This window comes from Ochlerotatus camptorhynchus, unplaced genomic scaffold (genome assembly GCF_037179485.1).
Source record: "Ochlerotatus camptorhynchus isolate MF236.1 unplaced genomic scaffold, CSIRO-AGI_Acam_v1.1 ptg000248l, whole genome shotgun sequence".
Classification (NCBI taxonomy): Eukaryota; Metazoa; Arthropoda; class Insecta; order Diptera; family Culicidae; genus Ochlerotatus; species Ochlerotatus camptorhynchus.
In genome coordinates, this window is record NW_027040738.1 from 1204265 (window position 1) to 1229882 (window position 25618).

Sequence of the window (25618 nt, forward strand, 5' to 3'; positions counted from 1 at the left end):
TTTCGGCCATAATAATTTATTTTCGAAGTGTTAAATTAAAGTTACAATTCCCCGGAACACTTCCCAAGGGAAGTGAAATGTTTGTATGCAGTATAAATGCAGTATTTTGTATGATATTTTCACGTCGCTTCGATCTCTATACAGGCCTTTTAATAGTTAGTTTAGTTTAGTTTTCTTTATTAACGAAGACCTTTGATATGAAAAGTTCTCTGATTGCCTCGCCTTCCCGCGGAAACCTTACAAATTCACCCCAATTCGATTGTATGGTGCGCATAGAGTTGTGCGCCATTGCCATATGTTGTCTCATCATTTCGCTCACCCCCCGGTTCGCTTCGCGCTTTTGACAAGCAGCACATTTCCAAAACAAACGAGCTCCGCGAAGCACATGTGTTTATCGTTGCTGCGCCGGTGCTGTTGAATTTGTTTGCAATATAATTAGTTTTTCCCCGTGATTTCCATCGAATAAAGGTCCGAAAATGACCGATTTCGACGTCCACGGTGATGATTCCGACTCCAGCTACGTGTCCTACGACGAGGATGACGAGGTAAGTGCTCCAACCGCTGGTACCGATTCGCGGATTAATCCATCAATGTTCTTCCATTTCACTTGCAGCTACGGGAAGCCCTGGCCAAGGGACTGCTCAAACCCGGTCTCAACGTCATAGCCAAGGACAGGACGGAACTGGTGAACAATCCCGCCAAGCTGAAAAGTGCCCTGGAATCGATGATCCTGAAAGCACCGTGGGTTGAGCGGTTGGATCTGGTGAACGAGCTGGCTCCCATCACTCCGGAGCTGGCCATTCAAATCGAAAAGCACGAACAGAAACGCGAAAACCAGTTCAAGGGAAACAAAAAGATACCCTACGTCGTACCGGGGCAGGACGCGGTTCTGAATGATTTCAAGCGGGAAATTCTGTTCCACCGACAGGCCCAGGCTGCCGCGGTGGAGGGAATCAAGCGTTTGCACGACATGGGAATCGTGACTAAACGACCGGACGATTACTTTGCCGAGATGGCAAAGACCGACGAGCACATGCAGCGCATCCGGAAGGTGCTGCTGGCCAAGCAGGAAGGTATCGCGAAATCCGAACGAACACGGCAACTGCGCGAACAGCGTCGTATTGGTAAATTAATCCAACGACAGGCGACGGAGAAGCGAGACGAAGAGCGCCGAAAGATGTTGGACGATATCAAAAAGTTCCGCAAGGGCAAGCTGTCCAATTTGGACTTTTTGGATGACGACGAGGAAGGTGGCAAGAAAAATAAGAAGAAGGGTTCGACCCGAGGTGCTGCTGGCAAAAAGCAAGTCAATTCCAAGCGAGTGGCCAAAAATTCCAAGTTCGGTTTCGGTGGACGGAAGAAGGGATCGAAGCGAAACGATAAGAAGTCGTTCCTCGGAGACGGTCCAAAGAGGAAGGCTGGTGGCGGTGGTGGTGGCGCCGGAGGTAACAAGCGCATGGGTAAGAGCAGGCGTGCGCAGGTCAAGAATAGAGGTAAGTAAGGGGAAGCATTTAATTTGATTAAATACAGTTTTTTTCGTCTAAGATTAACACTGACGTTGAATTTAAAAATTTGAGAACTCACCTGGAATGCCTCGTCCGCTATCTTGCTCAGTTTGTTGCCCCTCAGATTCAGCAGCTTCAGGTCGTCCAGATTCATAAACGCTCGCTTTTCGATCGTCTCGATCCGGTTGTCGTCCAGATAGATGGCGTTCAGGTCTTCCAGATCCACAAATGAGTGCGTCTGCATCTGCTTGAGGTTGTTGTATCGCAGCGAAATCATCGTCAGTTTGGTGTGGATGTCCGACTGGAAGGTGCCCTTCTGCAGGCTATCGATCTGGTTGTCATGCAGTTCCAGACTAACGAGATTCTTCATAAAGTGGAAACTGTTATCGTTGAGCGTTTTCAGCTTATTGTTGCTCAGATCCAGCGCTTCCAGGGCCGTCAGTTGGCGGAATGATTCGTGCGGAATTTGCAACAACTGCATGCCCAAACCGTGGGAAATGCGAAGCGAAACCAGGGTGTGACCGATTTCGTTGAAGGCATTCGCTTCGATGCTGTCGATTCGGTTTTCACTGAGATCCAGCCGCTTCAGGCCGCGCAGGTTGGTGAAGGCTCGGTTTTTGATGGACTTTAGACCGGCGCGGGTAATTTTGAGTTCCTCCAGTTCGGGGCTGAAGTCGGTGAAGTCTTCGGCGTTCAGCGACATGGATTGGAGGTGAGACGTCGCGAGCGAGCGGAGGTTCTTCATGGTGGACAGTTCCTTCAGGGTGAAGGGCTGATTTTGGTTACCGGTCGTGTCCAGTTTGTAGAGGTTGAGACCGGCGAAGGGGGAGATGTTTCGCTGGTCAAACTGCTTGATGACGTTGTCCTTGAGGTTCAGGAATCTGGTTGGGAGAAAAGGTGTACATTGAGTTGGAATCGTTTTAAAATTGGTGTTGTGAACGAGAAATGATTCGAAAAAAAAAGGTTTTTTAGTAGTTGCACAAAGTTGATTGATTCTGTTTCAAATTTCCTAGAAGTACTCGATGTTTATGAACTGCATAGACCAGCGTCTCTCAATCTGAGTTGCGGGCTGCCCTTTTATGGGAATTTTCTTTATACTAAATCTCGATTATTTTTTCAAAGGAACGTATCAGCTTTTGTCATTGATGCATTTGATCGTCGGTTTGGCGTAACTGGTAGCTCGCCCACGCATACTAATACCACTATCCGTTAGGGGCTCAAGGGATTGATGGATTGATTTTTTGTTGTACACAGTTGGATCGAGCGGACGCACCAATCTACTCGAAGGTTAAATTTTGTCAGACGCAATTAGGTGTAACATCTATTAAGAGACGCACATACCCACGACGACCCAGTGAAAATGGTTCTAGAAAGCGACCTAACAGGAACAAGAAGAAGAAGAGGCGGGCAAGGTGGATCGACCAAGTAGAAGGTGACCTGCGGACCCTTCGCAGACTACGAGGCTGGCAAACTGTGGCCATGGATCGAGTAGAGTGGAGACGACTTCTTCGGCCAGCAGAGGACCATTAGCAGGTTAAATTTTCCAACAACTAACAACATCGAGCTTCTACGGAAATGGATTTTTATGCCAGTTCAACACCCAGTGGGAGCTGAATTTATAAAAGGCTCAAAATCATCGAAATAACCTTTTATTTGAATAACTTTTGCTCAGCTTTCAAAGATGCAACATCAAGCATTGAACAACCACAAGTTCGCAACTCTACTTAAAATTTGAAATGAAAAACCATCCTCAAACTACATCAAATTAAGTTGTGATTATCAATAATATCGATGAAGCTTGAACATTGCAAACATGTTTCACGAAGATAGCTTCAGAGGAAACTTTAGGTACATTGACCCCACAATTATGGATTATCAGCTAAAAACAATTATGGATCAGTCACTCTAACGTGTTAATCAAATGGAGGTGATCCATAATTGTGGGGTTAGTGTACATATCTCAATATCATATATACAATTTTGAGAGAAGTTTTTAGTGGATTTCTTAGCAGTTCTAGATGAACTTCAGGAAAGTTCCAAGGAAAATTTAGGAAAGCGGGAGGCCGGAAGATAATTTCCGGAAGCATATTCGCTCACACCTTTCGAGAAATTATAAAGGAACTTCACAGGCATCCGAGAGAAATTCAGAGTTGTTTCGAGGAAACTTCAGCGAAGTTTCGAGGGATCGTCAGGAGGGAACTACTGAAAATTTCCTACAATTTCTGAGAAAACTTCCCAGCATTTCACGAGGAACTTTAATCTCAAATCAGTGAACTTGTTGGAAGTTCCGTGAAATTCTCGGAAAACGAGAAGTTCAGAGAACTTCCGATAAGAAATTCAGAGAAGTTCAGAGAACATCTGCTCAAATGAACTGCGAGGCAGAGCTGGTAAATATCACGGACAATGAGAAAACCTGTTCTCTCACTATCATGAGCTTTCTTGTCACTTTCTAATGTTCATGCACTCATGAGAATAATTTCCATACGGTTTCGGTATCTAAATTTCAAGCTAATTTAGATGAATTTAGACAAGCAACAGTATGTAATATGTTGAGTAAATATATTATTAAGCATGTCGCGGTACATATAACAATAATATCAATAAATGAGCTAGTAATTGCAATGACCCCAACACCACAGACACTGTCACGTTCTGCCATGGCAAAAAAAAAATCGATAAGATTTGGAAGAAGATCTCTTTCATTGTTTTCTCATCCGATGATTGTGTCAGAAGTATCTCTGTAAATATCGCTTGACACCTTTCATTGAAAATGAGATTTACCGGCAATTTCAGAGAACTTACGACGAGAAATTCAGAGAACTTCCAAGGAGAAGTTTAGAGCATCCGACAAGAACTCAGAGAAGAAGTTCTGAGAACTTTCAGCTTGATGCTGAAAAATTTTTCGATGTAAATTTTTGCAAATTTGTAGCTTTCTCGTTCAGAGAACTACTGCCGAAAAGTTCAGAAAACACCCGACGATATGTTTAGGGAACTTCCGCCAATAAGTTCAGAGAACTTCCGAGCAGAAGTTCAGAGAACTTCTGAAGAGAAGTTCAGATAAATTCCGAGGAGATGTTCAGAGAAATTCCAAGCAGAGACATTCTAAGAAATTCAGAGAACTTCCGACGAAAAGTTCAAAGAATTTCCAAGGAGAGGTTTTGGCATCTGACGAGAAGTTCAGAAATCTTCCGAGAGGAAATTCCGAAGCGAATCTCAGAGAAGGTTTCTGAACATCTAGTCGGAAGTTCTCTAAACTTCTCCCTGGAAATTCGTTGAACTTTTCATTGCAAGTCCTCTGAACTTTTCGTCAGTAGTTCTATGAACTTCTCGTCGAAACATGTCGGAAGTTCCGTAAACTTGTCAGAAGTTCCGTGACGTTCTCGAGTTTCCTGAAGTTCAGAGAACTTCCAAGAACATCCTACTATAAATTCATAGATCTTCTGACAAGAACTTCAGACGAGGTATTCAAATAACTTCTGAGCATAGTTTCGAAGGTTTTCCGACGAGAAATTCAGAGAACTTCCATATGGGGAATTTCCGGTTCAGGTTCAGAGAATATCTTCCAACGACAATAAACTTCTCTCTTACTAGAAGTTTAGAGATCTTCCAAGGAGAGTTCCGAGGAGAGGATCTCATAGCTTCAGAGAAGAGGATCAGAGAACTTCTGTCGAATGAATCTTCTACTTTTTCTTCTTTCCTTTATTTGACGTCGGTCTCTGTTCTGCAATCTAGTGGCAATCACCGACGGACATCGATTGCCATCCATTGACGGCAAACGAATGTGCAGGAAGGCAGCTTCCACACCTGCATAGGATATCGGATCCATTCAAACACGCATGGGCCGGGACCAATGGCTCTACTTCCCTTCCGAAGGAAGACGTGATCACTACAGCCGCCGGTTCTGACAAATTCAGAGAACTGTCAAGGAGTGGTACAGTGAACTTCAAACTAAAGAGCCTGAATTTATAAAGAGACGACATCTTATCCATTTGACAGGTCTTCTGCTCGATTGGAATGACTTTTCCTATGACTTTGACAGACAATCGATTGTTCCAATTTTGACATATAGCCTCTTTATAAATTTAGGCTCTTTACTTCAAACGAGAAGTTAAAAGAAAATCAAAGAACTTCCAACGTGAAGGGTTGAAAAGGGCCTATCGGCTTGTGTGAACAAATTTTGTCAGTCCTTTCCTCACAAAGCGTAGGCCACCCACGCAAACCAACAGTATAGTCGTTAAGGGTTTAGTTTCCCTAGATTGGTTTGCGCGTGCGGTCTACGATTGCGAGGAATTACACACGTGGTAATTACAAAGATTTGTTTTCAAAAGCTGATAGCCCGTTTTCAATTGTTTGACCAGTTTTACCAAAGAGCTGAATACACGGAAACATACACGGTAAAGCCTGGTACGCAGCTGAAAAGTAATGACGTTTTTACGTGCTACGGGATAGGACACGGAATGCAAAAGAAATTACTTTTCCTCAGCATTTCTTGACCCAGTACGCAGTTCAAAAGAAATCGGTAAAGGAAAGATCGATTACATTAGTATCGTGATCGACATGAAGGTGGCGCATTCTGAATGCAATTTCACTTTCCTTGCGGAATAATGGTCTGATCAATTATTCCGTTAGGTAATGTTGGCGTTTATTGCAAAACTGATGTTTTGGATGCATTTAAACAACATAAACACTAATAAGCGTTGATTTTACAATTTGACGACATCTCCCTATAATCTCAAAATTTAGCTGCCTATAGCTGTCAAATTTTCTTTTGGGAAAAATCCTCAAAAATTACTTTTCCGTTTTCTTTTCAGCTGCGTACCAGGCTTAAGAAAAAGGCACCTAAAAGAAAGTTCTTTCCACTCATGTCGGCACTACACGGTAACCGCAAAATACCCAATAATGACTACAAAGTAAGCATTTTCGAGGGAAACTGGGACTACCCAGTAAATGAGTAAAATTTTACCCGTTTATGAGTAATTACAACTACAAAAATAAGTAGTAAGTATTCATTTTTGAGTAACACATACTTATAAGTGGGTAATATTTTAACTCATTTAATGGGTAGTCCCAGTCTCCCTCGAAAATGCTTACTTTGTACACACTTAAATCTTTTCGCCGAGATTCCAACAGCCGAGTATTTCTGCAATTTATTTTGCTGAGATTCAGTAAAACAATTGCCGATACTCAGCTAACAAATAACATTTTGCTAAGATATCAGCTAACAAACAGATGTTTTGCAGAGATATCAGCAAAAGTTAATGCCGAGGTTATCGGCTGTTGGAGATTTTACCGAGCTAGATTAAGTGTGTAGTCAATATCGAGTCTTTTATAGTCATTATTGGGTATTTTGCGGTTACCATGTATAGCGTACACACAAAGAACAAAAATTGTTGCTATAAAAATATTGCATGATCAAATTAAAAGTTTGCCCAAGGGGTAAGTCACTCAGCACATTGTGCTTCGGCACAGCTTGGGCACATCCATCGGCTTACCGTTGGAACAATCTCGTAGGCATTGTATTGTTGTAAATAAAATGGAAGCACTGCTGAACATTTGTCATTGAAGTTGTTCACAACATTACGTGCTGTTTGTCTGTATATTCAGGAACATCCTCTAATTGTATAGACCAGCAGTTCATTTCTCGGTGCACTAATAGATCTAAATACGAAATGTAGGTTCTAGAGTGGGCTCAAGAGAAAAAGGCTGTTAATCAGACCCCATTAGCACCCTTAATTCAAATAATGCTGCAATTCATACAAAATAAACTACAAGTCATATTCAATATCCTCTATATTCGGTATCTAACAATGTTCCCCACCTGTTCCATCTCTTTCCGGCCGCTGATAAACCGTTGCTTTTCAACATCATGAAAGGCTAGGTTTCTGAACTGCCTTTGAGGGCATTATAAAACCCTAAAACACAGGACTTTTATTATCATATGAACACAAAACACCACAATTTTGCACACCCGCCACTTCTCGCGTCATCTTCAATCCCATTTTTGCATGCGATTTCAAACCAAAACATTCAAGGTGTCAGAAATACCGGGTTGCCGGGATGGGTATTTTACAAACAATCGCAGCTTGCTCTATGACCGGCACAATCGGCACACCTGCGGCACACTGACAAAAAAGATGACCCAAGATTGGTGTGCGGAGTGACCTACCCCTTGAGTTTGCCAAATTTCGTAGTTTTAACTATGAAAATTTTCAAAATAAAACATATTTTTTTGGTTTAAAAGTGTTGCTCTCACTTTCGGCTTGTAATTTTAAAAGTGTATTTTTTAGAATAAAAGTCGAAAAACTGTCAAAAACCTCTTCATTGCAAAGTTTTTGACAGTACTGGACCACCGTTTCCCGCCAAATTAGACATGTGAAAAAGAAAGCAAACCAGCAGCTAACATGCATGAGCAGCAGCAGTTTCCCACATTTTCATCCGCCGGCGCGCTTGTTTCTCTTCTGACGCTATCAAGTGGAAGGATCGGAAGGATATTCCAGTTACGGGATTTGGAGGTAGGTTGATGAAATTTTCGAAAACTTTCGATCATGCTTCCGATTTTACTAATTTATGTGTTTTGAGCAGCCTCGTCAGTCTTGCCGGAAAGAAAGCCTACTCCCACCATCACCATCACCAACGGTATCATTTGCGTAAAATGCTTCTCATGGAAGATTCCACAATTCAGTGCCCTTTCAGTCATCATCAAAAATATAAATAAACGAATATATACTAAATAAAATATTTATATTGTTATTTTCTTCAAAGCATATAGTCGAATTAAAAAATAATTCATATTTGAAATGAAAACATACATCGTTGCGTTAAAAATGCCCATCTTTTATATTAAATGCTTTCGTGAGTCTATTTAAAAACATGGGTTTTTATATTGACAGTTCTACAATTTGATTTGAAAGTTTCTACTTTTAAAAGTAAAAATTGAGTTGTTTTTGAATTGACAGTTGGCTGACTTTTGTTTTGAATGCTAAAGACTTTCTACCAAAAAGAACCAACGCAAACTTTTAATTCTACCAATGGTTTTTTCAATTTAATTAACGATAATTTTTTGTGTGTAGGAACCCAAAAGTATGTAAAGCTGACCAAAGTAGTTTTCATTTACTTGTGTGCAATTCGTATGGATTTTCTACTCGCTTTCTACCCAAAAGTAAGTTAGTTGTACCCAAAACTAGGTAAATATGATTACAGGGTGTCTACTCAATCCAAGGAATCAAATTCCCTGAGTTTTCCAGGTTTTTCCAGGTCGAATGAAAAAAATTCCAGGTGCATACAAATTATACACATTATTATTTTATCTATTTATCCATCTGGAATCCCTTTTATGTACTTATTGATTTATGTTATTTTCGATTGTTAAAACTTGGGCGTTTGTACTTATAAGTCGGCACAGCAAAAAAGTTATTGAATATTACAGCAGAACAGATGCACATAGGTTGTTTAATATTAATTTGTACAACCAACAGTGGAGGTACGTTAGTACAATGTACTTCTATAGCGGCTTAGGGAGACTCTATAAGCCACCATAGTAACATATTACACTAAAGTACCTCCACTTTTGGTGCATTTATCCTACACATAATTTGCGAAAAGAAATTATATCCATGGGTGTAATACTGTATTTGGTTTTTGCAATCACATTAGGTATTCATACAGTAACATGCATTACGTCAATCAATATTACATTCTTTTTTGGTATTTGTGTTAATTCAAGAATATAAATACAAGTAAGAAACCTGTCTATACTATTTCGATAATACGATAGATCAAAATTTGATAACAATATGTTTTCAAAAACAAAATATTATTTTGATAATATGTTTGAGTCCAACTCTGTTTGGAAGACCAAGACAGAATAAATCATGGTTTCACATGTCTAAAATCTCTTAAGGTCCGTTGAGACTATCTGATTTCTTGGTCTGATTTTGACCACCGCCATAATGAAAAATCTGCTCGAATTTACTTTCGACACACTTTGTCGAACCCCCCTGTTTGCTGGTGTTCACACTGCTTGCATATGTCGAAAGAACTGTCAATTAAGATTTCAAAACAAAACTGTATCAGGAATCAAAAGTAAATACTTCCATCATGAATTACCGGAAAATTGCTCTAGTTTCGGCAGACGTATTTGCTTTTATTATTTTAAATAAAATGAGAAAAAGAAGGTGACCTTTGTGGAGTAGGAAATGGTTGCTCAGGAGGAACACCGGCAGGGATCTGGCTCATCTTGTCCATCAAGAGCTGCAATATGAAGATGAAAATGGATTTCAAAACTTCGCCAGGATGTCGATACCAACTTTAAATAAGCTAGTGGGAAAAGTTCTCACTAGAAATACATGATTCCTTGAGTTCTGAAAATTTCTGTTAACAACTCAATTCTGCAAGGTCTTCAAACCTTCTGACGTCCCAGAAGTTTTGTTTCTGTTCTCCGGTAATATTTTTTTAAAGATCAACAATCTTTCCTGACAATCTGCAAATGTCTAGGTAGTTCTACAGATTTCTTGAAGTTCTGTGTGTTCTTCAGAAGTTCTGCAAATTTTCCTAAAAATCTACAAAGTTCCTGAATCCCTGAAGATTTAAGATCCTTAAAGATCAACAATTATCTCTGATGTTCACAAAATTTCTAATAATCTAACAACTTCACGAAATTTCTGTAATTTTCTCTGCAGATTTTTATGATTCAATGAATATCTGCAAATATCTCTGAACATCTATACAATTTTCTAAAGAATTAAAAGATTATCTAGAAATTTTTGAGCTTTCCGGAAGTTTTAGGAAGTATTCTGAAGTTTTTCTAATTTTTCTGAAGCTGTGCAAATATCTCTAAAGATCAGTGAACTTAACTGTAAATGTCTTTCAAAATCCAAGAACCGCAGTAAAATTCTGAAAATTTATTTAAACATCTGCTAATTTTTGAGTAGATTTACGATCTACCCTCTGAACTTTTCTGAAGTTCCTAAAATTTATTTCAAATTCTGTAAAGTTTTCTGACAGTACAGTACTTCTGCTTTAAAGATCTACGAACTGCTTTGAAGTTCAATAAATTTCACAGTAAATCTCCGAACTTTTATAAAGTTCTTTAAATTTCTTTGTGGATTATTTATCTAAAGATTTTCCCGAAAATCTGTGAGTTTTGCTGAAGTTTTGCAAATTTTTCTAAAAACGTACGAACTTTCTGACGTTCTACAGACTTCTCTTAAGGTCTACGGACTTCTCTCAAGGTCTACGGACTTCTCTTAAGGTCTACGGACTTCTCTGAAGTTCTTTAGATCTATCTATTTCCGACTTCCATGGAGTTCTGTAAAATATTGTACTTTTGTACTTCGCTGCGATTTGTTTTTGGAATTGAGGTGCTTTTCTGACATTTAACGAATTTTTCTTAAGATCTCACATTTGTGTGAAACTGTGAAACTATCTGTCAAATTCCTGCAAATATCTTTAAAGTTCTGTAAAGTTGTCTTAAGCTCCGTAGCTCTATTCCCAAGATCTACAAAAAAACTTGAGGCTCAATAAATTTCTCAGTAGATCTGCAAACTTCTCTGATGTTTTGTAAATTCCTCTCGGGTTACCCTGAAGATTTGAAAATTGAAGATTACCTAAACTTGTCAAAATTTATCTGAAAATATTTGAGCTTCTTAGAAGTTTTAAATGTCTCTCTCCAGATCTACAAATTTTCCTGAAATCGTGTAAATATTTTTTTTAATTCGCCGAGCTTCCCTGAAGTTTTGCAATTTTTACTGAAGATCCATTAACATTTCTGAGATTCTTGTGATTTTTTCAGAAGTCCTGTATTTTTTTTCAAAGTTCTGTAGCTTTGTTCTGAAGATCTACGAACTTTTCTGATGTTGAATAATGTTTCGAGGATCTCCAAACTTCTGTGACATACTTTATATTTCACTGTAGATTCTTGGACTTGTCTGAAGTTATACGAATTTCCCTGAAGATTTGCAAAATTTCGCTTATAGTAATTATTTTTACATGCTTGAAGTTTTGAAAATTTCTTTGAACATTTATCTGAAGATCTACGACCTCTCTTGTGATTTTGTTTTTTATGAATTTCTGTTAATTACTTTTAATTTGTTTGTAGTTCTGTTCTCAAGATCTACGAACTACCCTGAAGCTCAACAAATTTCTCAGTAGATCTCCGACCCTCTCTGAAGCTCAAAAAAAAAATTCTATGTAGGCCTGCTGTCTGGCATGCTTATTCTTATACAATACATCCTTCGTATGCTTCCTTTTGACGGTTGCCAGTCTCTCTTTTTCGGCTGTTTACTTTTTACGACGATTTTGATCATCCACATACAAATCAGCGAAGAGCGAGCGTGACAAGACTCTCTGAATGAACTTGTCTCGTCAGATGCTTGTCAAGTTCAGTGTCCTTAATACCCCGTTCACATTACAGCGTATATCACGTGATATACGGTGTCTTGCAATGAGCACTCATACATCTAGTTTTCCCTGGAAATCCTCTGTATGAGTGCTCATTGCAAGACAGCCTATATTACGTGATATAGGCTGTAATGTGAATGGGGTATAAGAAACGTTTCGAGAAACTGAACGAAAAACTTCTTTTGAATTACGAATGAAGTGATAATTGGAAAATTCCCTGAGTGTAACCAAAATTCCCTGAATATTCCAGGTTTTCCCAGAAAAAAACATAAAATTCCCTGTAAATTCCCGGTTTTCCAGGTTTTACAGGTAGTAGACACCCTGGATTATACTCAACGTTGGGTTCCCACACTTTACTACCCCTGTTGGGTGGTTCTGCTCCGATGTGCGGTATAAGAGGTGAGGAGAAAGGAAACTAGTGGACTCTTTCATTCCGACGGTGTTCTTATGCAACATCAGACGTGACGTCACGTCTGTTGCTGCATAAGAAGACGCGAGAACGAAAGAGTCCACTAGTTTCCTTTCTCCTCACCTCTTTTACCGCACATCGGTTCTGCTCCTCCGTTTTTGACAACATTAGAAGGAGAAAATCAGACAAACTAGTCAAAAGTAGGTAAAAGTGAATCGGCCGTTGGGTACTTTTTTCTTACCGTGTACACATTCTCTACACTGAGGCAAATAGACTTAATAATTTCATAAGGTTCGACTTATGAACAACACATATGCATTTCATAAATGCGACTTATGAAAGATTTTCGTCTAACATAAGGTGGCTCTTATACGCCTTTAGCCATTCCCAACAAGCATTGAAAGCTGAATAAGAGCTTATTCATGCAAAAATATGCTTCTTTAACTAAAAATTGTCTTATTCAGCTATCAATCAGTTCAAATTGTATGTGTGAATTGTGTTGTGAATTGACCACTTGATCCTCAAAAAAACTTTCGTCAAAATCTCATTCATTTTTTCGTAAATCACAAAGATTCACTTGATAACAAAAACTGTGATTTCGTGCATTGTGTTACATTAATTCAATCTGACCCAGCTAGAAGACGATCACAATTACCTTGGGATTGGGATGGAGAAAAATGGAAAGCAGTACTACCTGAATCAGACCGCTTACATACGGCAACTAATTAAACGATTGATCCAGGCTTCATCCAACAAAAGGAGGCGGAAGGAGAGGTTGCCAATACGGCAAGTTTCAAAGGCTTAACGGTGGTTTATTGTATTAAGCGGTGACCACTGTGATATTCAGACATGTCCGGAGTGATTTGAGATTTGGGCGTAATTGCATTAGTAAACAAACACGTTAATCACTATAATGAGAGAGAGAAGGATCAGTTACATACACGGCGAATGAGAACAACCCAAATTTAAGTTTAGTTCACTCATAATCGCCAAAAGTGCAGGAACTCAGCGATGAGTAAATTTGCCTTATGTTTTCCCAGGTTTTTCCAGGATTTTCCAGGGAAAAATTCCAGAATTTGAGAAAAGTAAAGATTGGATTCACTCAGTCTATTGGTACTACTCCGAGACTGAATAAAATTTTCGTCAATTTCCTCATTTGCCGGCAGATTCTTTAGGTTTTCCACAGGAAACCATGAGACAAATTTTACTCATCGCTGAGTTCCTGCACTTTTGGCGATTATGAGTGAACTAAACTCAAATTTGGGTCGTTCTCATTCGCCGTGTAGAGGTAACTCTAAGACTAATAGGTCCCGAAGAAACGTGCTCAACTTTTTGGCTCAGTTCTGGTACTCTCTTCGGTCCCAAGCTAATCGATTCACCCCTCGAAACATAGGAAAATCCACTAACCCCTCATTTTATTTGTCAAACATTGTGTAGTACTAGAATAGGGTACGTTAATCGTTTGCTTGGGACCAATAGGCTAGTCAAGTAGTGAGCCAATTAAAAATCGTTAGTTTCGTATTGATTGTTGTTAGTAATTTCCATTTAACTCCACTACCTTATTTGTTTATTCTTGACAGATACGCGTATTCCGTCTACAATGTGCAGACTTCTTCAGTGTCTTGTACTAATACTCGACTGTACTGAATCGAGTATTAGTACAAGACACTGATGAAGTCTGTACATTGTAGACGAAATATGTATGTGTATGTGTGTCAATTGTTAAGGCAAGGTGTTTATAAAGGCGATCTGGAATACTCTTAAACAAATGTTATACTACTTCCGTCACATCTCCCCTTTTCAGCAGACTAGTAAGATTCAAAGTTTCTATCTCGATTCGTGTGGACTACACGTCCGCTCTTGGTATGTAACAGTTGCATTACTTGAATCATTCAGTTGCTGGTCCGCAATGTCATCTCCTGTAGGCTGGAACGCTGGTGTTACTTCTGGATCGTCATCTGTGTGGTTGTATACTGTGGATAGCAATCTGCAAGGCAACGCTTCACGATTGTGTTCGCCGATCACTGGATGTTTTCTTATGCTTTATATCTCGAACATTTCTGCGAACAAAACTACCGTCTGCTAGACGCACGATGTACGATCTTGGTTGCTCTAGTCTTTCAGTTACCTTCCCTCCTTTCCAATGGCGTGACTTGATATCCTTCACCATTACCGCTTGTTCTTCCTGTCTGCATACTCCTTTTGCTGTTGCCGTCTCTGCTTCAACACTTCCGCAACTTTGTCAATCACCTGCGGCTTGAGGACACATTCCATTGCTGGAACGGTAGAACATTCAACAACAACATTAGCATTCAACGATTCATTAGTCGTTGGTTTGCTGATTGTAATTCTTCGTTTGTAATTCGGTTCTTGGTGTATTTCTCAGCATTAGAAGGGCCAATTGAACATCTGAACCATCCTCCGCGCATTGCTTAAGGCAGATTTTTGGCAGTTTGCACGAATATTTCTGCAAGGCCATTGCTCCTGTGAAAATGAGGGCTAGACGTAACGTGATCGAATGACCACCCTTTGCTGAAGTTTGCAATGTTTTGAGCTGAATATTGAGGCCCATTGTCAGTGTACAGGACTCGTGGTATCCCATGCATTGCAAACCAGCGCTTCAGGTGTTCCATAACAACGTTCGCTGTTGGTTCTTTCAATTTAACAAAATAAAAAATCCGGAATAACTATCTGCTATCAACAGATACTCGTTTCCAACTGATCCGAAGAAATAATTTCATGTTTTGCATTAGATCTTTGGTACTTTTTACAAGCTTCACCATTTTTGCTATTTCTGTAGTCATTCCAACCCAAAACAGTGTTTGTTTCGCACGACGTGTGCACCCTTGGATTCCTGTGTGTCGTGCATGTATTATTTTGAGCATTTTACTTCTCAGACTTTTCGGTATTGTAATTTGATGTGCTCGAAAAACAAATCCCTCATATACTGCCATCTCGTCCCAAAAGACCAATACTTCCGAAGAATGTCCGGAAGCAATCGTTTTTCATTCGGCCAATCAGCCATAATAACTTCGATAACTTCGAACAATTTCCTGTCTAGCTGACTTTGACATTTGTAGAACAATGTGTACTTCTAGTTCATCTGCCTTTTCCCTCGAGATCACGTCCTACGAATAAGCTTCACTTACAGCGGATTCTAGGATCTGTTACGTAGGGGAAATGGATGTAATGTCGGCCTAAATGCCCTTAATTTGGGCCCATACATAAATTCAGCAATCGAATAAATTTTCAATAGCGACCAAAAACAGCCACTAGTACCATAGAGGTAACTCTAAGACCACTGGGTTCCGAAGAAAATCATTATTATTTTTGGCTCACTCAGTACCAGAACAACGGTCCCAAGCAGTCCCAAGCTATTTCACTCACCCCTGCATGTTCTGCATGAATCCACACACCCCTGATGTTATCTGTCAAACTTTCATAGCGAATCAAAACAAACATAGTGTAGTAATAGAATTTCAACTAGAATAGGGTACATTAATCGTTTGCTTGGGACCAATAGGCTACTAAAGTGGTGAGCCAATTTAAAATCGTTAGTTTCGTATTGATTGTTGCTAGTACCGTCCCAATGACGCGTTCATCTAGATAAAATTGGCAAATAGCAGATTTTTAGCGATGGGCCCAATATTAGATCCATAGGCCAACATTCAGAGAGTGTTTTTCTCACCTAATGGTACACAAATCTAGGGATTGGCCCGTGGAAAATTAGAACTTTTATTTTTGTGGGCCAGTCGAATGTGATAACAACGAATCAATCAAGGTGTATGTGAGTAGCAAGCAAGGAAAAGGTGTATCATTTTGTTTTATCAAAAGTCTTGTCCGTATTTGCCAAAACTCAACATTCATAATCCTCTTAAACGTCATCCCTTTATCCAACTTATAGCAAAAACAGATTAAAAAAAAAGGTATCAACTTTTATATAGGATTTAATGATCTCATATGGACATTGCAATCCAATGTTTCTAATTTCCTATCAAATATTACATACGTCTTTTTGAAAAGTTATGCTTGAAATGTTTCATTAGTTTATCAATCACCATTTATTCCATCCAAGAGTTTTGACCATTCCAAAAGTATGCATTTTTATGAGCTTTATTTAAAAACTAAATTACAACTTTGTCGCAGACGTCATTTCTTTCAGAAGTGACGTTTACGTGCTACAATATATTGATAAATCAGGGGAAACATGTCATAAGGGTCTAACTCAAAACGTAAACAATGACTTTGAACGTCGATTTCTCACGAATGATCACACACTCACGAAATCTGACTAACCCACCTTATACCCCGTTCACATTACAGCCTATATCACGCTGTCTTGCAATGAGCACTCATAGACATTATTTCGAACAATCCACTTCCTGAAATGTATTATGCCTACAGCCGATCATTTCCGATAAAAGCACAACCTGCTTTATTCAACTCGACACTCGGACGCACACTAGCAACTAGCCTTGTGGAAGCCAGCGTTAAACAGTCGTCCCAGCCCTGCGTTTGAGTTAGGAGAGGGGGTCTTCCAAACTCCAACTGTAGGCAAGTATAATCAGCAAGCAACAACTGCTCTGTCTGAAAAATTCATGGTTTCCAGAGTGCCATTGTATATGTCTGCTCCTCGACAATTGTGGTCTGAAGATAACATTAACAGTATACCAGCCCCACCATACCAGAAGCCGAGACGCTCCACAGAAAATTCACCGGAAGAAGCATTCAGCTCCTCTGATCTAGTCCTGCCGAAGATTGACGACTTACACCATTATGATGAATCAACTTCTGTTTGTTTACTGGGACGCACTGCCGTTGGCATCATGGAAGCCCCCGAGCCTCCCGCCACAGTCGAGCCATTCCCGCCAGCGACCTGCAGCCGTCCCGGCCCTGTGTGCGGGCCTGGTGAAGGGATCTTCCAACCATTCGTTTACGGCAAGTATGAACTCGTCCATGTGAATTCAACTGTTGATCCGCCACTTCGTTTCAGTTCATCTTCGCTTATGGCCACCACTTCGAGCCTTTCTACGTCAGGTGATCTTTCGCTGCCTGATAGTTCACCGTTCTCTCGTGCGGATCCTGGACAAGTTATCATTGACACGGCTCGCACCGAACCCTCTAGCGGTTTACGTGTCTACTATCAGAACACCAGGGGGCTCATGACTAAATTGGACGATGTTTATCTGGCTGCGCTTGACGGGGAATATGACGTTTATGTATTCACGGAAACTTGGCTCGATGGGAGGATCAATTCAGTGCAACTGTTTGGTGACTCTTTTACTGTCTACATATTAGACCGTAATTCATCCAACAGCATTCGTACTCGCGGTGGTGGTGTGCTCATCGCTGTTTCCAACGAATTCGCCTCCTGCGTAATCTCCAACCAACTATTTACTACAATTGAAGCGGTTTGGGTTAAGGTCAGCCTCACTTCGCGGGATATCCTCATTGGAGCGGTGTATATTCCCCTTGAACGTCGACATGACTGCACCACAATGCAGCTTCATCTGGATGCTACAGAATTTGCATCGTCCATGGCTGATATAACGGATGTGCTTCTTCTGCTTGGTGATTTTAATCAGCCTGGGCTTAGCTGGTCACCCTCAGGCCAGGGTTATGCGTTTCCAGATCCGATTGCATCTTCAACTACTCCTGCCAGCCGCTTGCTTGTTGACGGCACGGCTTTTCATGGACTGAGCCAGATAAACCTTGTTCCCAATTTCCAGTCTCGTTTTCTTGACTTGGTTTTTGTTAGCGAAAGTGCACTTCTGGACTGTGTCGTCGTTGAAGCGCCTGATGTCATCGTTCCTCTTGACAATTTCCACCCTGCTTTGGATATATCTATCGCGAACGGATCTCAAATTCGTTTTGATGAAACCATGACTGCCACTCGGCTCAATTTCCGGAAGACCGATTTCCGTTTGCTGAGACGTTCCTTGTCCCGGATCAACTGGAACGTGTTGAATGACCTTGATATCGATACAGCAGCCGCTCGCTATAATAGCCTTTTGCGCGACTGTGTTTGTGCTTCAGTACTGAAGTGCCAACCTCCAAGAAAACCGCCTTGGTCTAACGCTACTCTCCGCAACCTGAAACGAGTGCGATCTAGAGCTCTTCCGTGCTCTCACTCATCGACGATGTACCCTTACCAAGCGAAATTTTTCAATTGCCAGCAATGATTATCGCCACTACAACAAGCTTCTTTACAAGAGGTATGTAATTCGTACTCAACATAATCTGCAATGCCACCCCAAGGGATTCTGGTCGTTTGTGAATACTAAGAGGAAGGAAACTGGACTGCCGTCAAAAATGTTTCTCGGAAATGACGTAGCATTGACAACTGCGGCCAAATGCAGCCTATTTGCTAGGCACTTCTTAAGCGTCTTCTCGAATGACTTCCCATCGCAAGCAGAAATTGAGCGAGCCGTCCGTGATGTGCCAACCGACGTCGTAAACATGGATGTTTTTGCCGTAGATGTACAAATGGTTCTCTCTGTGATGAGTAAAGCCAAATCATCATTTTCACCAGGTCCGAGTGTTATTCCATCTGCAGTCCTAAAAAAATGCTCCGATATCTTAGCTGCTCCGTTGTCCTTGCTCTTCAACCTGTCACTTCGTCAACAGAAATTTCCCGCACTATGGAAACGGTCTACTATGTTCCCTGTTTTCAAGAAAGGAGACAAACGCAATGTGGAAAACTACCGTGGGATTACCTCGCTTGGGGTTGAATCTAAGGTGTTTGAGTCGCTGATAAATGAGAGATTGTTTGCTTCCTGCAAGTATTACATAAGTACATGTCAACATGGTTTCTTTCCTGGCCGCTCCGTGGAAACTAATCTCGTCAGCTTTACGTCGTTCTGTATGGAAAATGTATGCAAGAAACTTCAAGTGGATGCCATCTACACTGATCTTAAAGCTGCGTTTGATAGAGTTGTGCACGACGTTCTGCTAGCAAAGCTTGAAAAAATGGGATGTTCTGTTTCCTTCTGCAGCTGGCTTAGATCGTACCTCGTGCAACGTGAAGTTACTGTATGCATTGGAAACTACTCATCGTACTGTTTCTCGAACAGATCAGGAGTTCCACAGGGTAGCACTTTGGGACCAATGCTCTTCTCTTTATTTGTGAACGATGTAACGTTTATTCTACTACGTGGAGGTAAATTGTTTTTTGCCGATGACTTGAAGATTTATCTAGTCGTTCGAGGCTATGCCGACTGTTTAGAACTACAAAACCTTCTTGAAATCTTGAATGATTGGTGTGAACGTAATTTTATGGTCCTGTGCATCTCAAAGTGCTGCGTAATTAGTTTCCGTCGAACTAGGACTGCCATTTTGTTTGATTATAACGTTGCTGGAACTGCAGTTCAACGTGTCGATCACGTTAAAGACCTCGGTATCATGTTGGATGAAAAGCTCACATACACTCGCCACTTCTCAACCACGATCGACAAAGCTAATCGACAGCTTGGATTCATGTTCAAGATATCTAAGGAATTTCGTGATCCTCTGTGTTTTAAAGCCCTTTACTGTTCATTGGTACGCTCACTACTGGAATTCGCGTGTGTTGTCTGGAATCCCTACCAAGCTGTATGGAGTGGACGATTCGAAGCTGTTCAACGCAAATTCGTCAGATACGCACTGCGCTATCTTCCATGGAGTGACGCTGTCGTTTACTGGGTTTGGATACTCTTGCTAAGCGACGAAACATATCGCAGGTCGTCTTCGTTGCTAAAGTTTTACTCGCAGAATATGATGTTCCTGAGTTACTGGCCAAAATTAATCTGTATGCTCCTGCCCGAACACTCCGTCCGAGAACCTTGCTACATGAAGTAGTACATGCAACCAACTATGCTGCAAACAGTTCCTTTGTCGCCATGATTCATCAATTCAACGAAGCCTCTGACCTATTTGACTTTGACATCAATGCCTCGATGTTTCGTCATCGTTTGCTGTTGGCCAATTTTTAATTTTTAATGAGTAACTACATTTAGATTTAAGTGTTTCATTGAGACTATCAAGTCAGATGGACTATAATAATAATAAATAAATAATAAATAAATACATAGGATTTCCAGTGAAAACTAGATGTATGAGTGCTCATTGCAAGATAGCGTATATCACGTGATATACGCTGTAATTTGAACGGGGTATTATAGAACAAACATTGCTCTGTCAGATGAATTAGTTAGTTTGAGTGGGTGTGTTGTCATTCGTAAGAAACCGACGATCCAAGTCATTGTTTACGTTTCGAGTTAGACCCTTCTGACATATTTCCCCTGAAATGTCAAAGACGCCATTTTGAAAAAAAAAATCAAGATCCAAAATGGCCGAATTTTTGCAAAAATGTGAGGTATTGCCCATAACAAACAAAGTTTCCTGCAAATCGGAGAAGGTCGAGTTTTTCCGATTCGTCATTTGGCGTGTAACCATAGAGGTAACTCTAAGACTAGAAGGTCCCGAAATAACGTGCTCAACTTTTTGGCGCAGCTCTGGTACTCTCTTCGGTCCCAAGCTAATCGATTCACCCCTTGAAACATAGGAAAATCCACTAACCCCTCATTTTATCTGTCAAACTTTCATAGCGAATCAAAACATTGTGTAGTACTAGAATTTCTACTAGCATGGGGTACGTTAATCGTTTGCTTGGGACCAATAGGCTAGTCAAGTAGTGAGCTAATTTAAAATCGTTAGTTTCGTATTGATTGTTGGTGTAACTGAAGCAATGAGAATACAAAAGAAATCAGTGCGGCTCGCACAAGTTACTGTTCGTTCATGATGTTGTATACGTGTGAGTGAGTAGTAAATGCAAAAATCTAGATAGAGTTGGAATTAGGGGGCGTAACAGCAATGACTTCTTTCGATGGTTTCTAGGAATTCAAGGCACGGCCACGCAATCCAACGTAATTATCGGGTAGGAGATGTCTTCCCCTGTCCGATGATGATGTTGATTTGTGTGGGCGAGCCTTGAATTTTTAGATAACAGCTCTCGCAAAACATACACCAATGAAACTGAAACTTCACGTTTGCTGCAGTGCTGGAGTTCCAATTTCATGAGCGATGTCGCAACAGTGCCCGAGATGAGTGCTCTTCAAAACTTGAAGTGAAAGGGCATATCAGCACACTTAGAAATTAATACCGACTTCGGTAATTGTTTGCCGAACTTTCAATAGCTGAACGTTTGGTTAAACTTTGACCCTCATTTCAAAAGCTGTTTCACTAAATTTTAATTTCAAAACACTGTCCCCCAACAAACAATGAAAGCTTAATAAGAGCTTGTTCAAGCGAAAATGTGCTTCTTCAGCTAAACAATTGCTTATTCAGCTTTTAATCAGCTTAAATTGCTTGTTGGGGCCTTTTTAAATAATAGAGTCTTGCCATTGCGGTGATGTTTTCTTTGTTTTGAAGCTTTAAAACTAATGAATTAAAATGCCTGATTTTTACCGCACAATTCAGCTGTTGAAAGTTCGGTAAAAATTACCAAAGTCGGTAATCATTTCTAAGTGTGAGCCAGTGTTGGACTCTTCAAGGAATCACCGTAAACAATTTTTCTCATGCTTTTAAACAGGGTTACTTCCACTCACTTGCTATAAAAAAATGTTTTTCGGAATTATGAAATCATAAAATAGTATAATGCTAATTAGTACTTGTAAGTTACAAGAAGAGGTCATGAAGTATATGTTTGACACATAAAATCTCTCAACATTGCTTTCAGTGCGTCACAATCAGCGATTTTACGACTCGTGAGCGCTCACTCTGAGTCAACGCTCACGAATCATATGATCGCTGATTGTGACGCTCTGAAAGCGAAATTGACAGGTTTTATGAGTCAAACACATACTTTACCCCCTCTTCTTGTTACTTACTAGTACAACATATCATTATAACATCTAATGATTGCATAATTCCGAAAAATATTTTTTTATAGCAAATGAGTGGAAGCAACCCTGCTTGTGAATGACTACCCAAGTAACCATCAAGCCCGTTAATAGGCGCTTTTGCAATATAAGGCAGATAAATTGCATTAAATTTTTATATCAGCCTAAGGCCGTTCGCAATGCTGAGTTTCAAAATTGTTTTAAACTACACGACAATTCTATAATTTGAAACTATCAAAAATAAAACTGCGACACGATCAGCGCAACGCACAGTTCTAAAAGATGTTTGTAATCATCAAGTTCCATAAACTTTACTGGTCTCTATGAAGTTCTCCGTTTTTTGTTTGTGAAGCTCTTCGAAACATCTTTAAACACATCCAAAGAAATTTGAAACAGAGTTCCATTCGTGTTTCAAACTTGCTCAGAAATAAAACAGAATAGTCGAGCTGTTGCAAATCTGGTGCAAAATAGTGCTCGAATAATGAAACTGCAACTCAGCATTGCGAGAGGTGCGTTTCTATTCTATTTTCAAATTGAAACAGTCTTTATAAAATACAACAGAATTGCGAACGGCCTTATATCAGCATTGTATTGCACTTTTTTCATTAGTAGGCTTAAAGCTTACTTGGGTTGCTAAGCACTGGGAGGGGCCCTAAAAACCCTTTAAAACTGTACGTAGGTTATGAACAGCCCTAGCTAAGACCACAAGTAAGTAAAATGGGACTTTAAAAAAAAATAAAAGATTTCTCGCGTCACTTTTCAAAAGGTCCTAAGTAACAAATGTAAACAAATCGAGTTAAACGATACCAACTATTGCTCTTCTATCATTGTATGTGATACAACAACACCCATCCAAATTTACTTTCATTTATTTAAGATAATCATAGGTCAAAAATTGTCCAATGTACAGTTTGAAATGATGGGTACATGATTGTTCCTTCGGTCATTTGAAGAAGTGCTCCCGCTGCACTATGGGGCATTTTCATACAACCAGACGGTCAAAAATATTTCTATCATTTTTTCACAATTTCTGCTATTATTCTTGCTTTGTTTCATCAATATAAGGTGTGCGTTATCACTTTTCAACATTTTCACGACCAACTTTTGAAAAGGGCCTAACTTTTGATTAATTAAAATTTAATTTTTACGATTTTATAACGGTTACAGTTTTAAGTTTGTTTTCAGATAATAAAATCTATTGAACAAAGACAACCTACCATGGTTTTATTGGGGGGAAAACCGTAAAAATAAAATAAACCTTTTTTTTTTAAATATGTTTATTTTTTTCAACAAATCTTCTGTAAAAAAAATACAAAAAGCCATGATACAATAATCAAAATCAAATATGTTTCAACGAATTTCTTTGTATACCTCTGTTACAATATCATCATGAACAAATTCTTCTTCAATTTCATCGACTGCTTTCATAAGTTCCTCCAAGGCATTGAAGTTATTAGTATCGACTACTGAATCACTTACAGAATTTTCAAATATCATGAAACTTTTCACGATGTCGGGATAATCCAGGGATACTTTTTTCTGTCGTCTTTTTGCCATCCAAATGGAACTGATCAGTTAAGACTTTTCCGTCTATCATACTGAGGACAAAATCAAAATCCACAAGTATAAACTTGTCGTTTGAGAGTTAAATTTTCACTGGCGTTAGTTCACTCATTTCTTTTTCTACATCCTGTTTTGTAGCCAGAATAATTTCTTTACTCTCTTTAATGAATTCAAGGATGAATGGCCTACAAAATCGAATACTTTGAGGCATGGGATTAAACCACATAATTTCCTTTCGATCATTAAATACATCTGAATCGTCCTGACATCCTTCTGGTAGCACTTGATGATATTGCGAATATCCAGTTGATCCGTCCATACCCCAGCTACATAGAAGAACCAGTTCCGTAGAAACTGTATTTTCCATCAGCGCCTGGAGTTTCACTCTTATTTTCAATGCACTTTCTTCGATGAATTCACTAGGAGGGGCGCATATTTTTTTCACTGCTCCGATCACATAGTAAGGTGGAAATCTTGAAGGTGATTCACTATGTATTACTTCGTATTGAAATCTACTCAATCCAGCCTCGATAAGTACACTAAAAGCCTCTTCTGGTGACATCATTCCTCGTTGATCAGTTAGTTGAGCCAGCATGGTTTTAGAGCTTTTTTGGTTTTTTAAAATATGCCCAATAACTTTAACTAAATTAAAATCCTTTCGATTATAAGCGGTCCGTCTTGCAAATAACAAAGCTTTCTCGATGGTATCGAATTTTGGATCAACTGCTTCTTTATCGATGACGCGACGTTTTCCTCTTTCACTCAAATCCAAGAAAGGTTTTGAAGGTCGTCCACGTTTTGTTCCCGAGACCGAGGTTGAGGCAACACATTGCTCCTGTTCGTTGAATTCCTCGATGCCAAATTCTCCATCAAGCCAATTCCGAAAATACGACTCAAATCGCTTTTTCGTGCGATTAGCTTCATGCCATTTGTTGATGTATTTAGTAACGATTTTATGGATCTTTTCATCGAGACGTTTACGTTTTTCCACCGAGATGTTATAATTTTCACAAATGAATTCAATGGCTCTGTGAACATTGTCACTATGGCTTAATTTTGCGTCTAATAGATTAATAATGGTTCTATTATCCATGCTCACACTTGGTCTCAACCGTAAATTTGAATTACACTGTAGTAGTTTAAATAAAAGCTACACAAAATACACTATGGCTTCAAATTGACACTACAGTAGGTTAAGTTCAGACTTGTGGAAGGGTGCAATGCTTACCTCTTCTCTAATTTACTTTGCTACTTTTCTGCATACCTGACGTAGCTTACCTACTATTCTAGCTATTTTGGACTGTGTTTTTGACAGCTTATGTTTTATGTTCTTCCGACTATTATTTTTTGTACCGCGAGCAGAAGTAAATAAAAAGTCCATTTTATAGTTTGTGATAATCGCGTGTTTTTCTCCGGGTTTTTCGTTCCGAAAGTCCTATCGCGGGGTGATATTCGCTGTGCTGGCCTCCGGACTCTGCCGTCAGGTTATGGGCCCAGAAAGAATCGGAACAGAAAACGGAAAGATTCGATCGGGAAGAATCGAATAGTGTTGTGTGCTTGCTCGTCGCGTCGGCTAAGTGCGATTCCGCGAAAGACCTTTGTGCTCGGTGTGAAGAGCCATTTTTTTTTTTGGACAAAAGTGCGGTTGATTGAAAGTGAAGAATGGCTGATTCGAGATTTGCCATTGCCAAGTTGAACGGTACCAACTGGCAAACCTGGAAGATACGCCTCGAGATGCTGCTAGCTCGAGAGGACCTCTGGCACGTCATCGAGAAGGATATCCCGCAAGGAGCAAACCTGACTGCGATGTGGAAGAGCGACGATCGGAAGGCGAAAGCGACGATGATTTTGTTACTGGAGGACAG

At 39.9% G+C, this 25618-nt stretch overlaps 2 protein-coding genes across 2 annotated transcripts in view; one reads left to right on the forward strand and one right to left on the reverse strand.

Moving 5' to 3' along the window:
* The window catches only part of LOC135704806 (chaoptin-like), a 267836-nt gene that overhangs the window by 3575 nt on the left and 238643 nt on the right, over positions 1 to 25618 (reverse strand). The window contains exon 3 of the mRNA XM_065226323.1: positions 1585 to 2386. Coding sequence (XP_065082395.1) covers positions 1585 to 2386 — 802 coding nt within the window. The remainder of the gene's footprint in view (positions 1 to 1584; positions 2387 to 25618) is intronic.
* LOC135704816 (probable rRNA-processing protein EBP2 homolog) lies at positions 377 to 1516 on the forward strand. Its single transcript, XM_065226334.1, has 2 exons — positions 377 to 545; positions 614 to 1516. The coding sequence occupies exons 1-2, from the start codon at positions 477 to 479 to the stop codon at positions 1499 to 1501; spliced, it is 957 nt and encodes a 318-aa protein (XP_065082406.1). The 5' UTR covers positions 377 to 476; the 3' UTR covers positions 1502 to 1516.

Bases quoted from the DNA above. Each gene is read 5' to 3' on its own strand.
- LOC135704816 (XM_065226334.1), top strand. From the start codon at position 477: ATGACCGATTTCGACGTCCACGGTGATGATTCCGACTCCAGCTACGTG. The intron at 546-613 runs GTAAGTGCTCCA...TTTCACTTGCAG, and splicing joins CCTACGACGAGGATGACGAG to CTACGGGAAGCCCTGGCCAA.